The 13894-nt window shown below is 25.3% G+C and overlaps 1 protein-coding gene across 1 annotated transcript; it reads right to left on the minus strand.

The window, feature by feature from the left end:
- Window positions 1-582: 582 nt before the first annotated feature.
- On the minus strand, window positions 583-2158 carry LOC135928679 (polyribonucleotide 5'-hydroxyl-kinase Clp1-like). Its single transcript, XM_065465134.1, has 7 exons — window positions 2091-2158; window positions 1963-2046; window positions 1494-1823; window positions 1017-1130; window positions 949-976; window positions 709-903; window positions 583-629 (listed from the first exon to the last, which is right to left on the minus strand). Exons 1-7 carry the CDS (start codon window positions 2109-2111, stop codon window positions 583-585), a joined length of 819 nt encoding a protein of 272 aa, XP_065321206.1. The 5' UTR covers window positions 2112-2158.
- Between the last annotated feature and the right edge of the window lie 11736 nt (window positions 2159-13894).

Consider the following 13894-nt stretch of genomic DNA (forward strand, 5'->3'; position numbering starts at 1 on the left):
GAATTTTGAAAGAGTGAGCCTATTTAATTTACATATATCAATTTTTTTAAATTAATACATGCTAAGTTGTGTGTTATCTCAATATAGGAATAAACTATACCATTTACATTATTTACGATTTTCTCAAAATGAACTTCTATAAAAGTATGCTACCTAATTATCAAATTCCCAGTATCAAGACCATATTTCAAAAATTGAATTCAATTATTGTAATAAAAAACTTGTATTCTTGCAGGCTGGTGATAATCAAGTCACATTACCTGATATAAATAATTGATGCTGCGATAAAATCTATAAACATTAATCAGATGTTAGCATCAAGCTGTTGGAAGTAAATTTGCTAACCTTATTTCCTAAGTGTCATAGAAACCCTTCCAAATTCAACAAATAGAAATTAGTCCATTTGAGGCAATATACATTAAAAGAACCAAAATATTACTTAAGAACTAGTTAAAACTTATGATTTAAAAATATAAGAAAGCATAATTGAATTTAAAAAAAAACCTGACAAAGAATCAGCAAAATATCATTGAACCTAATTATATGCATTGATGTATTTACTATTAAATAAATATAATATTATCATAAGAACATATAATTGAATTTGATCAATATTTGACTTCCCAACCCTGAATATGTGAGTTTATAATTTTTGTGAACTACATTTTATATTAATGAGTCTAATTTTTACTTTAAAAATATTTATACATGATATGATACCTCTCGGTTTATCAGTACACTTTTTTTCAACAATCTGAGAAAGAACTGTAATACAGTGTAAATATAGCTTAATATTATCGCCAGGTGAAATACGTCCAAAATGGATAACCATTGGTGAAGCAGTATTTGAATATAAGTAATATGATTCTTCTATATCAATGGTTTTTTCAACTTGTATAGCACCTTGTATAGATATACTAAACTAGACATTAATACTAATAATTGTACTTAAATTTCCTGGTATGGAAATCGAACCCTATTAAATAATTGAAAACATATACAAATATGTTTAAAACTTGTCCAACATCAAGATCTACATATATAGGTTTCCATCCCATCCTAACTGCATAATTCAATAGCAAAGCACATAAGCTACTTTTACCTACATCAACTGGCCCCACAATCATAACCTATTTTAATTTTTTTATGTATTATAAAATATCCAAAGGTTGTATATATTGAATAAAATATTTGGCAACTTTTTTAGGGACCCAAAAGTTCCTGCCAAAAATGTCACCCAAAACAAGGGATTGTGGCGAGAACATTATTTTAAAAATTTTCAAAAGATTTTATAATTTCCTGGGTTTAATCTATCATCTTTGAAAGTTTTCAAAATGAGAGTAACAAAAACTTATTTTTAAGCAAAGTCTGATATGCAACAAAAAATAATAATTTGAAGAACTGGAATAAAACAAGGCAAAAAAACCAGGTTTCATTCATTTTATGGTTTAATAAAATTTAACAGAATAAATAATATCTAAATAAAAAATTACCCTTGGACCTCTTGTGGTTTTTTCTTTTGCTGACCTTCTCATCCTTTCTAAAACTGCATGAGTATTTGCATAACAAATATTTGGTGTTTCTTTAGATATATAAGCTATATAATCAATCAAGTTTTTGTTATCAACATTGTCATCATCATTTTCTTCTTTATTTACATTTAATTTATGAATGTGGCTATTTTCTTTTATAATATTTTCAACCCTTAGTAAAATATTGCAGCCATGCCATGTATAAACAGCAATTTTGGAACCATGATTTAATGTTATAGGTTTGTCTAATATCAATTCACTACCAAAAATTTCAGCTGTCCCAGATTTGAGCTGTATATAAATTAAAAATCAATTTAATCTTATTTTAATGCTTATATTATTGAAATATTTGAGGCTTATTTTTATTACAAATGATAAGTTATTAATATAACTTTTTATATGCCTATTTTTTGAAATAAAATTTTATTACTGTTAAAAATGCAATATTTTCTTCTTCTATCTCAATTCTAAGTTCTGATTCAGATTCCAGATCAAAGGCTTGCTCATTTTTAACCTTTATAGACTATTATATTATCAATTCAAATATTTTTTAAAAACTTCATTTTTCTTGTCAGTCATATAAAAATAAAAAAATTAGCCTCTCATATTGACATCTAAGAAATATAATATAACGGATAAAGCCATCCGATATTAAAATATTATCATGTGAGCGATAAACTATTAAAAATAATAATAAACAAAATGTTATATAATAAGATAACTGGTGTTGCTAGATCTAATTTGAGGGAACATTTAAATGGAATTATTTTTATTTTGGTCTGGAAAAGTTAAAGAATTTTAATTGAATTGAAGCTAGGTTTACGAATAGGTTGATGCAAGAGATTAGAGCTGAGATGTGTTTTGTTTTTTATAAATATTTTAAAGATTTAATATATCATATCCACTGAATTCAGATTTATCATAAATGAATAATAATTTTTATATATTATTTAATTTCTATGTTCCTTCATAATAAATTAATACAAACAAAGAAAAATTAACTAATTAATCGATCAAATTTAATATCCACTTCATTTTCACCTGAAAATCCCCCCTCCCCCCCCCCCTCAAAAAAAAATGTATAAATAAAATAAATATCCTTAATGTTTGAATTTCGAAATATAGCAACTCAGGGAAATCATTTAATTGAATGAAATATTTTTAAGAATTATATAATGAGGTGAGTTATAAATTAATTTTTTTTTTTAATTTTTTACTATATATCTTAGATACAAAATCCTTTAGAGAATTTTGAAAGGAAAATATATCCCATCATAAAGGAATAATGTTATTTTTATGTACTTTATTATGAAATTATGATTATATATTTGTTGAATATAATAAATAAAATTATATAGTGTTGTTAATTGATTGGTTGTGTAAAACTCAGCCCCGGGGTTTGGGTCTAAAAATCGGCTAAACCAGCGCACGAACCCCAAGTAAGGGTTAGACTCGGGAATCACCCGTAGTCCAGACTGGTGGTCTAGACCCTGGATGCAGACCCGAGGTTCAGGTGAATAGTGTTATTTTAAATAGTTTAATAAAAATTATTTACCAAAAGTGAAGTAGTAGCAAAACGCAATGACGGTTTCTGGAGTTAGATAGTAAAGCCCTGCAAGTAGCTTAGCTAAAAAAAAATTTATAATCTGGTCAAGCTAAGGTTTAAAAATACAAAAAAAAATAGGTTTGAAATGAGTTATTATATTCGATAGTCAAGCGATTATTTCCAGCCATATGACTTTTGCAAATCACTTTTTTTCTAAATAAAAGATAAATAAAATTGTTTTAGGATCAGGACAAGGACAATAAGTAATAAATTGAACTTTATACAAAAATTAAAATATCTTTTATTTATATTTTTAAATTTAAATATTTTCGGATTCAGGTCTAAAAGGATGATGTTAGTGCCAGATAGATCTTGCTTAAAAATCTTCTTTGATGATATTTTGTACAATACTTAGAACAATACCAAATTTTTAGCTATTTAGAACCTAACCCTTAACATTTATTTTTAATATATTTCATTTTTATAAAAAAAAATTTAATATAAAAATAAACAAAAATAATGTTTTTTTTATTTATTAATTAAGAAAAATTATTTTTGTTTTTATATAAGAGGGGGGGGTATAATTATTTATGTTTTTTTAGATTTTATTTTAGTTTTTTTACTAATTATCCTAAAAAAAAATAATGATCACCACATAAAAATTATAAATACAAATGAATATGTCAAAACTCAAAAGACAACGTTGTTTAACAAATTTTTATTATGTTTGATGATTAAAATATAGTCTAAAGTACATTTATTAAATCGAGTTAGTAATGGGGTTATACCTGTGCACTGAAGGATCTCTCCATCGTTATTTGCGAGCAAGAAGCAACTAGAACTATTAGCTATAGGGTGCATAATTAAGGTTTTAAAATTTTTGGATAGCCAATATTGCTAAATATTTTGATCGAAAGGCAATTATTGGTTATTTATTAAGCAATTGAAGATTATCGTAATGTCCATTAGCGAATTAAGGTTAAATAACAATTTCTGTTAAAAAATAAATCAAGTCAACTATTGGGACAACTAGAGCCAACTCCTGAGCTGACTAATGCCAACTCATCTAATAGGGAGCCTTAGCCAATATTTACTAATTTAGGCAAGACCCCGAATATTATTAATTAAATAAAAATATATTACCCGCATTTCTTTTGATTATATATCTATATTATAATTTTCCGATGTCCTCACTATGTCATCGCGACGTGATGTCATCGCTACGTCATGTCATCGCTACGTCATGTCATCGCTACGTCATGTCATCGCTACGTTATGTCATCGGTAGGAATTTATTTTTATTTTTTCTATTTGTTGATTTTATTTATTTATTTTATACAAACAGATGGAAATATTGCTGGAAAAATCTTCTGCGGAAAAATGGATGATGTTAAATTGATATAAACAATATTCCCTCAACTTTCTGAATATGAATGAAATAAATGATGTGAATAAAAAAATAATTCAAATTTCAATATCTCTTCATTTCTCAAGATTCAGGCTAACTTTTTATTTCACTTAATCCTTTCTTTATTTTTTAAATTACCTTATCAATTTTTATCTCATATTATCAATTACACATTAATGTAATTTTCCTCTGCAAGATACTCAACTTATATATTTATTTTGAACATACTCACAATTTTTGTCAGTACTTACATCACAATTTTTTATACTCATTTTTCTTTCATAACCAATAATTAAGAAGATAAACAAGTATATTCAAATATTTAAATATTCTTATCCTAACTTACTTATAATCTCCAATCCTTATAAATAATTCTTTCTTTATTTTCCCCTCCCTTAGTGAATTTATTTATCACTAAATTTTATTATATCATTCTTTTCTTCCTATCTCTATTATTTATTAACCACTACTTCTCAAAACCTTATCAATTCCTTTAATTTAATTTTTATTATTTTTATAATATAATAATTTATACCTTCTTTCCCCCCCTTTTTTTTATCTTATTTTTTAATTACCTTACAATTAATTAACCTTAATTTCAATAACATTACATTCATCATGTTATTTTTTAACCTTAAACTAAATTGTCAGCTTTTTCCCTTCTCTTCTATCAATTTATCAAATCGTCTGCTTTCTTTTTCCATTACCTAACAAATACCAATTCTTAATTTTTCTCAATTTAATCTAAAAATCTTTTCTCAAATTACCAATTTTTTCCTTTTAGTCTACTTCTATTACCTATATAACTATTACTTATTTCTTTCTTATATACATATATTTAATAACACCTTTCTTTTCTCATTAAATATAAATTTCTAATTCTTACCCTACTATTAAAATATATTTTTATCAACTCAGTGGATACTAACTTTAACCACAAGAGATACCTTAAGCTCTCTTAAATTAAAAGGGCCCTGACAGTAGGGTAAATTACTGTTAGTGAATCTTTGCCTATTCACGAGAAGTACCGTAATTCCTCTTAAATTAAATGAACCCTAACAGTAGGGTAAATTACTGCCAAACAGTGAATGCAAAATCACTTCACTGGAGACCCCCTCTATGGGGTGGTGGAGGGTCCACTTAATTGTGGGATGTCTCCCCAGCGTATAATAGGATAGGATACAAACAGATGATCCTACCAACAGTCTTAATTTATTTTTAAATAGTATAAATTTATAAAATCAAAATATAATGATAACCTTGATCATAATACAAAAAAAGCATAAAAATCATTAAGCATTATAAAAAAATAAATTGTTAGAATTTACTTAGTATGATATTATTTTATAATTTAAACAAATTTATATTATTTAAGCATCCTATGTATTTTTAAAGCTATCCATTTTGTCGGGCCGCACGATATGCCCTTTTATCTTTGATGAATATTTTGTCTAACTAACTGAAAAATATACAAAGTACATTAATTTTAATATTTAACTAAATTAATATAACAATTTTTAAGGATCCTACTTTTTTTAAAACTTACCATTTTGTCGGATCCACCATTGCTCTATTATCCCCGCTGATTATTTTGTATAACACACAAAAAAATATACATATTACATTATTCTTATTATAAATAATTATATATATGATTTTATATCTATTCCAAAAAATCAATTACTTTTTTATAATTTAATTAAATTTATATTATTTTAAGCATCCTACCTATTTTTAAATCCATTTTGTCAGGCTGCACAATATGCCTTTTTATCTCTTATGAATATTTTATCTAATTAACTGAAAAATATACAAAGTACATTTTTAATATTTAACTAAATTAATTTAACAATTTTTAAGGATCCTACTTTTTTAAAAGCTTACCATTTTGTCGGATCCACCATTGCTCTATTAATATTGTGAGCTTAAACCTGGCATGACATCTATCGTAAAAATTGAATAAAAATCTCATTTCCCGTCATTTTTGACGGGCTTTCTACTAGTGAATTATAAATATCTAAAAATCAATAAATTCCTATAAGATAATTATTTCGAATTAGATGTCAATTATTGATTTAATATTGAATTACTCGCCCTCTATTGGGTTATCGATCACAACTCTAGTTTGCGACTCGATTTGCTAGTTTAAATTAACAATTATACAATATTTTTATCTCGAGATAAGATTTATAAAAAAGAAATCTAATATTTTCTTTTTAATACGATAATTATTTCTATGTGAATATTGAACTACTCGTCCTCTAGTTTTTAATTTGGGTTTCCGATCAAAACTCGATTTCGTGACTCGAGTTGCTAGTGTAAAGAAAAAATTATACAATATTTTCAAATTATAAAAGAGAACAATTTTTAAAAAATAGAGTCTAATATTATTAAAGATGATTATTTCTATGCTAATATTGATATATTCATCCTCTATGCATAATAATATGATTGAGTAAATTATTCACAATAAAATATTATAAGAATCTTGACCCCGGGTTAAGACCCAGAGAAAAAACTTATTTATTTTTTACCTAAGAAAGTATAATAGGTATTTTATAATTATTGATTATCAGAATTCAAAAATAAAATTTATTATTAAATGTAAAAGATTGTGGTTAAATTACTTTGTTAGGTCGAATTAACATGATTTCTGGTCGAATTTTAGGTCGATAAAGGGAACCAGAACTACCCAACTAAATGGATCGAACAAATCCATAGAAATGGGCACCAACTTAATGTCTGATCCTTATAATGACAATAATGAAAAATTCATTGATTGGGCTTGATTACCTGAATTTATATATTTAATTAATTTCTTACGCTAACACTCTTTTCTCCTATAATTTTTCCATAATTTATAGGGAAATTATTTCTTTCCCAAAGACAATTTTGTAATTCAGTAGCACACTACCGCTATCATAGCCCATCAAAAAAAAAGTAGCGCCTATTTTATAAAAGTCGCTTTGGCTACTTTTTAGAAAATAAATTTAGAAAAAAATGTTGTGATGAACGATAATTATGCTAATTTGATGTTGTACTTATGCTATGCTTAACTATAATTTTTATTATGATAATTTTATGTTAGATATGGATTTATATATATATAATTATTCTATTTATACTAGGTGTTGTGTTTCATAAATTGTTGTTTGTTTCATTCACTCGTGTTCGATATTAACATATTAAATATTTAACTCAATACAAACATATTTTATATTATATTAACTTAATTTATACCTCAAGGACCTATTATATTATTTCTTTCACTTGACATAATATTAATAGTTTCATTGATTGTATCACTAAATTGAATTCGAAAAAGTATATATAGAGATGTTATTTTTTAGATGTAGAGTTGCATTCAAAATGAATTAAATAAAAAATAAATTTTATTTTATTATTTCGTTGTATTTTTTGTTATCTTATCTTAAACTCCCTGCCTACCTTCACTTTTCAGCATTTTATGTTTTACTTAAGTTGAATTTAGATGTGTTGATTATTGTTATTTTTATGTTTTTGTTTTATTTATAATTTTTAAATTTTATGTTTCGTATAATTTGAATGAATATGCAAATTTTGATAAAGATAATAATATATAATATTCGTTTTTTATATCAAAAATTATTATTATTCTTTTTCTTTTTTAGAAAGAATTTATATATTTATTTTTTATTTTTCTTATTTTTAATTTTGACTATAATATTTTTATAATGTTAATTTTATATATATTACTTTATAATTTATTATTTTATAATTAATGGAATGAAGAAGACCATATATGTTATTGTTTCAATCTTCATTTCATTATTTAATCTATCATTTATAGATTCAACTATGTTTTTTATCTTCTACACTGGTCCTCAAAGCTTTCAATTCTATAATAATTTGTTTTATAATTTAATTGCATAGTATATGATACATAAAAGTCCATTTATAAATATTTAAATATAGTTAGTTTTAACTGTAAAAAAAATTATGTAAAAGATTTTAATTTATTAAAAATATCTATTTATGGTAATATTCATATATTATTTATTTTGTTTCATTTTAATAATAAAATCATTTCTTTACTATTATCCCTGCAAAGAATATGGGTGGTGACGATATGGTGCGAGGTTCGAGTCAGTAAAAATATATTTTATTAACTTTATTGACTAATTTCTTTTTCTTTTCTTAAGGTATTTATACGTTTTATAAAATATAAATTAGAATATAAAAAATAAAATAATATAAAAAAAAGTAAAGTTAAACCGAAAGTTATATAAATAAGGTTACGCAAAATAATAAGTAATATAAGTTGAATTACAAAAATAAAAAGTTAAGTTGAAAAGATAAATTTGAATTCATAAAATGTAATATAAAAATAAAATTAGATTACAAAAATATATAATTATAATAACGCAACATTCTCCCTCTTCTGATAATTTCATCGGAGAAGTCATAGAGAGTTTGTTGTTCTAGAAGTTTTTCCCGTTTCGATTGTATTCGGTTTCTTCTTGGTTAGCGCATAAGTCTCAAATGTTCTCGTAGGTTTGATGAAATCGTTGAACGTTATCGTTAGCTTGATATCCTTCACATTTCTCAAATTTCATAATTAATCCAGTCGAATATTGGAATTTGGAATAAATCGGAATATATAATTTGGCATAGTTGATCAAATCAAATATATGAATATGCACGAATAAAATTTTGAATTTTGGAACAATAAAATATGTAATAAGGAATGATAATTTATGTAATAAGGAATGATATTTATGTAATAAGGAATAAAATTTTAATCCAGAATAAGGAATGATAAATTATAATAATTATTATATTATTTTTAAGTTAATCATAGCGTTTTATACTTTTAGCGTTTTATGCGTTTTATATTTTTAGCGTTTTATATTTTTTGCGTTTTACATTTTTTAGCATTTCATATTTTATAAGCGTTTAATTTTTCGTGTTTTAGTGTTTAATTAATTTTTGTTTATTTTCTATCTCCCAGGTTAAAATATGCAAATAATATATTATTCACATTTCCCTCTCTTTAAATAAAATTTTAAATTTCACACCCTAATTTTAATTCAAAAAAAAATTCTTCATAAGATAGTTTTGAAAATTCACCACATAATTTAAATATATTTTTCTAAAATGAATGTTTTTTTACATAACTTTTTGTCTTCAAAGCTTTTAATTTCAAAAACTTTTTATCATATTAAGTATTACTTATAAGGGTTATTTGAATCAATCATGTGATTTAAAAATTACATTTTAACATATTTAAAATTAAGTGTTTAGGATTTTTAATATTTTTAATTATATTTAAGAATTCATCTTTAGGTTTATGTTAATTTACAACAATTGGTCATCATTCAAGAAATCAAAAAATATCAATATTATCCATTATGATTTTACATTTTAGTAATTTTAAAAATTTATAACATGCCTTTATCCTGGCATAAAATTTTAATTTATAATACTTCTTACGTGGATTAGAATAATAAGTAACCATCATTGGTCTCACAAAATAGAATTCATAACCTATCATTCAACTTCCATATCAGTTCTTCCTAGGTTGTCACATTAGGTTAGGTGCTGGCTATTATATTCCAGTCCAACATCCAGAGCCGGGACACCATAAAGAAAGAAGCTTTTTGCATGAAAGAACGTACTAAGGTTTGATTCTTGGTCATCTCAGTAGTTTAGGTAGTCACAATAGATAAGGTAGTCATAACATCACAATAGATAAGGTAGTCATAATAGGTAGTCATCTCCATAGGTTAAGCACAAGGTAGAGTCATAATAGGTAGTCATCTCCATAGGTTAAGCACAAGGTAGAGTCATAATAGGTAGTCATCTCCATAGGTTAAGCAATCAACACAATAGGTAGTCATATAAATAGAGTCATCTCAATGGATTAAACAATCGTCATAGATTAGATGGTCATCTCAGCAGATTAGGTAGTCATCTTTTTCTAGTCCACCACCCAAAGGGCACCATGCAAAGAATATGGATGGTGACGATGTTGCGCGAGGTTCGAGTCAGTAAAAATATATTTTATTAACTTTATTGACTAATTTCTTTTTCTTTTCTTAAGGTATTTATACGTTTTATAAAATATAAATTAGAATATAAAAAATAAAATAATATAAAAAAAGTAAAGTTAAACCGAAAGTTATATAAATAAGGTTACGCAAAATAATAAGTAATATAAGTTGAATTACAAAAATAAAAAGTTAAGTTGAAAAGATAAATTTGAATTCATAAAATGTAATATAAAAATAAAATTAGATTACAAAAATATATAATTATAATAACGCAACAATCCCCAAGTCTAGAGCGACGATCAGAGAGTATAGGATTATCAACCAATGACATTGGCTGAACTGTGTCAATTAAGAAATGACAATAGCTTTATCAGCCAGTTTCTGAGAAATATTGGCATGTGCAATTTTATTAATTAATTTAGCTTGAATTAAATTGTGTTTTTTGGATGTGATCTAGAGATCTGCAAAAGTAGGACCGGGCCGCGCTTAATTGATTCTATGAAATTTCGGGCCGGGTCGGGTTTTAGAAAATTTTTAAAATATATCTAAATTTATCAATTTTATGTTGAATTTTTTATGTAAAATAAAAGTATGTGATTTTATTTATAGAAAATAGACTTCATATAACAAATATCGTATATTTTGAGTAATTATAAAAATTAATTTCTTTCGGGCCGGCCGGCAAAATTTTTTGAAAAAAATTTCGGGTTCGGTCCGGGAAACACATAAAATTAGGTTTGATGCAGATCACTAATGTGGTCTCCCCTATACCAAAATTAAATGTTTTTCTGTCTCTTTAAAACTGTAGCTATAACCTCAAAAAACACTTAATAATTGTCAATTTTAAATTCTAATAATATTTTTATTTTGTAAGAATGTTCATACAGATTTATTTGAAGATATATTTTTTACAGTTTGAACAAATAAATTTGTAGATATTATTTGTTTTTACATTAATTTGAAAATACCTTTCAAATTTTGAAAATGGGAAATTGGTATTATTGTTGTCAAGAACATTTTCTTCCAGGGTACCTTCCATTTCATTAATATTATAATTGTCTGACTCATTTACACGATTTGGATATCCATTTGCGATGACATTTTAAATAATTTACACTAGATGATTTAATTTTATGATACAAATTGAAAATATCATATTATACATAAATTTTACTGTTTATAGTTATATTCAATATATTTTTAGCTAAGAGCGAACAACTTAGCTACTTTTAAAAAAGGAGCACGGTAAAAAAAATAAATAATTAGAAAAAAAGTAGCGCGCTATTAGCTATCTCTACCAAAAAAGATAGCGCGCTACTTTAACAACTCTGTTTAAATCAACCATAAAAACTGAATTCTCACCCGACCCCCCCCCCTTCATATTTTTTTAATTTTATACGATGGTAAAACTAATCTTAGTTTATAAATTGCTTCCTGTCTTGAGATATGGTCATCTTTACAACCAAAATTTTCAAAATGCACTATTTAATTTAAAAAAATTTTAAATTAAGAACATGGTTTAAATAATTTAATAGAGTGGGGTTGGATCTTCACTTAATTTAATATGGAATTCATCATACATAAAACATCTTTTAAAAAATATGTCGACTGAATGATTGAGATTTGGGCTATTTATATTTATTATCCTTATTAGAGGGAAATCTAAAACTGACTTCATAGTCTTAAATGTGCCATAATTAACAACAAACAATTTTGTTTTATTGAATATTTTTATTAAATAAAATGGAAATATAAAAGATTTATTATATAAAATGGAATTATAAATAAAATGTATTTTTATTTGAATTATATATGTAAAGGCCAAGGAATCAAATAATATTAACTTTGTGATTACCTTATTTTAGGAGCCATTACGTGTCTAAGAAAATTTGTTACACCCTCTGCATCATTAATTGCACTTTGGTTAAATTATCAGGTTAAGCCAGAACCTTCTTAAAAGGTTATAAAAGCTGCCCTGAAATTTTTAAAAAATTTTTCGAGGATTAAATGACAGAAGCATATTTAGGAATGATTTCATATGTAGGAAATCTACTACATGCTATTAATATTCAATTGCAATCAGAAGAATCTTTATTAATAAAGATTCACAAAATTATGCTGCAGCTGTGTTCATCTTTACAGTTAAAAATTGATAATATATTTTATGTCGCTATTGCTAAAAATTTTAAAATGTTCAAATAATACTCTAATTAATGTATTTTTAAATGAAGCAAATATTTTTATTAAGACAATTTTAGAATATTTGCAATCAAAATTTGATTTTAATAACTCTATTTACAAATGATTAAATTTATGACTTTGGAACAGAAACCATCAATTGATGGTTTTGTAATTTAATAATTATATTAAAAATACCGATGATAGACATGGATGTCTTGTTTTAGGAGATTGTAATTCTCTGTATATTTTATGATTCGACAGGATACTTAAAGTTAGATGGTCTAAAAACAGAGGAGGAATGGGTAGAATTTTTTCGTAATAACGATAAATCCCCATGCTTGTGCGAGTATGTTTTCTCCTTACCTCGACTGCCTGGAGGAAGGAGAGAAATCGGATTGCTCTAACAACATTAGAGGCTGAACTACAAAATTATAAATGCCATACCAGCAATTTTATAAATATCTTAAAAACGACGGTAAACGTTTAGTGAAGCGCATTTTTGAGGAGTGCCTGGAGAAAGGAGAGATATCGGATTGTTCTAACAACATTAGAGGCTGAGCTACTGGTTAAACAAATTATAAATGCCATGCCAGCAATTTTATAATTATCTTAAAAAAGACTAAACGTTTAGTTCTATTATTTAAATCTCAAATAAAATATAATTAATATCATAATATTTAATTATCCATATTTTTTTTATATTTTATAAAATCTTATAAATATTTTACATTGTAAAATTAAAATCGTTTGTTTTTTTTATAAAATTAATATATTATAATAATAAAGATAGTATTTAAAAAAAATTTGTCTCGTACTATAGTTATCTATTTTGAAAAATAGTTACCGACTTTGTATTTACATAAAGTAATTATCAAAAATAGGCGGATAACTAAGTCAATTCAAAATCCGACCGAAAGCCCACAAATTTTTTTTTAACAATTTTATATTTCTACCTTTTTCCGCAAAATACCAAAATTCTCCCGCAATTTGAAAATTTTGACCTGGCAACCCTGATACTATGCATAGGATGTTCAATAAGAGGGTTTCGGTGCGAGTATAAACTGAGATAGTTGCACTGCACTTTGTTATATTTAGAGCTAACCTTTGAGGTGGATAGAATCCCTCGTTGGGATCCTCGGTCTTAGCAAAGATCCAGTGCCCTAACTCTTTAAAAAAGGCTAGGGCATGAGAGCCG

The sequence above is a fragment of the Gordionus sp. m RMFG-2023 genome, chromosome 4 (genome assembly GCF_954871325.1).
Source record: "Gordionus sp. m RMFG-2023 chromosome 4, tfGorSpeb1-WG-v2, whole genome shotgun sequence".
Classification (NCBI taxonomy): Eukaryota; Metazoa; Nematomorpha; class Gordioida; order Chordodea; family Parachordodidae; genus Gordionus; species Gordionus sp. m RMFG-2023.

What these genes read in the sequence shown, in the direction of transcription:
- LOC135928679 (XM_065465134.1), bottom strand. Translation starts at nt 2,111, where the DNA reads ATGACTGACAAGAAAAATGAA. An exon ending in AAAATATTGCATTTTTAACA is followed by an intron (nt 1,824 to 1,962) that starts GTAATAAAATTT and finishes ATTTATATACAG; the next exon opens with CTCAAATCTGGGACAGCTGA. An exon ending in TTCCATACCAGGAAATTTAA is followed by an intron (nt 904 to 948) that starts GTACAATTATTA and finishes TATCTATACAAG; the next exon opens with GTGCTATACAAGTTGAAAAA.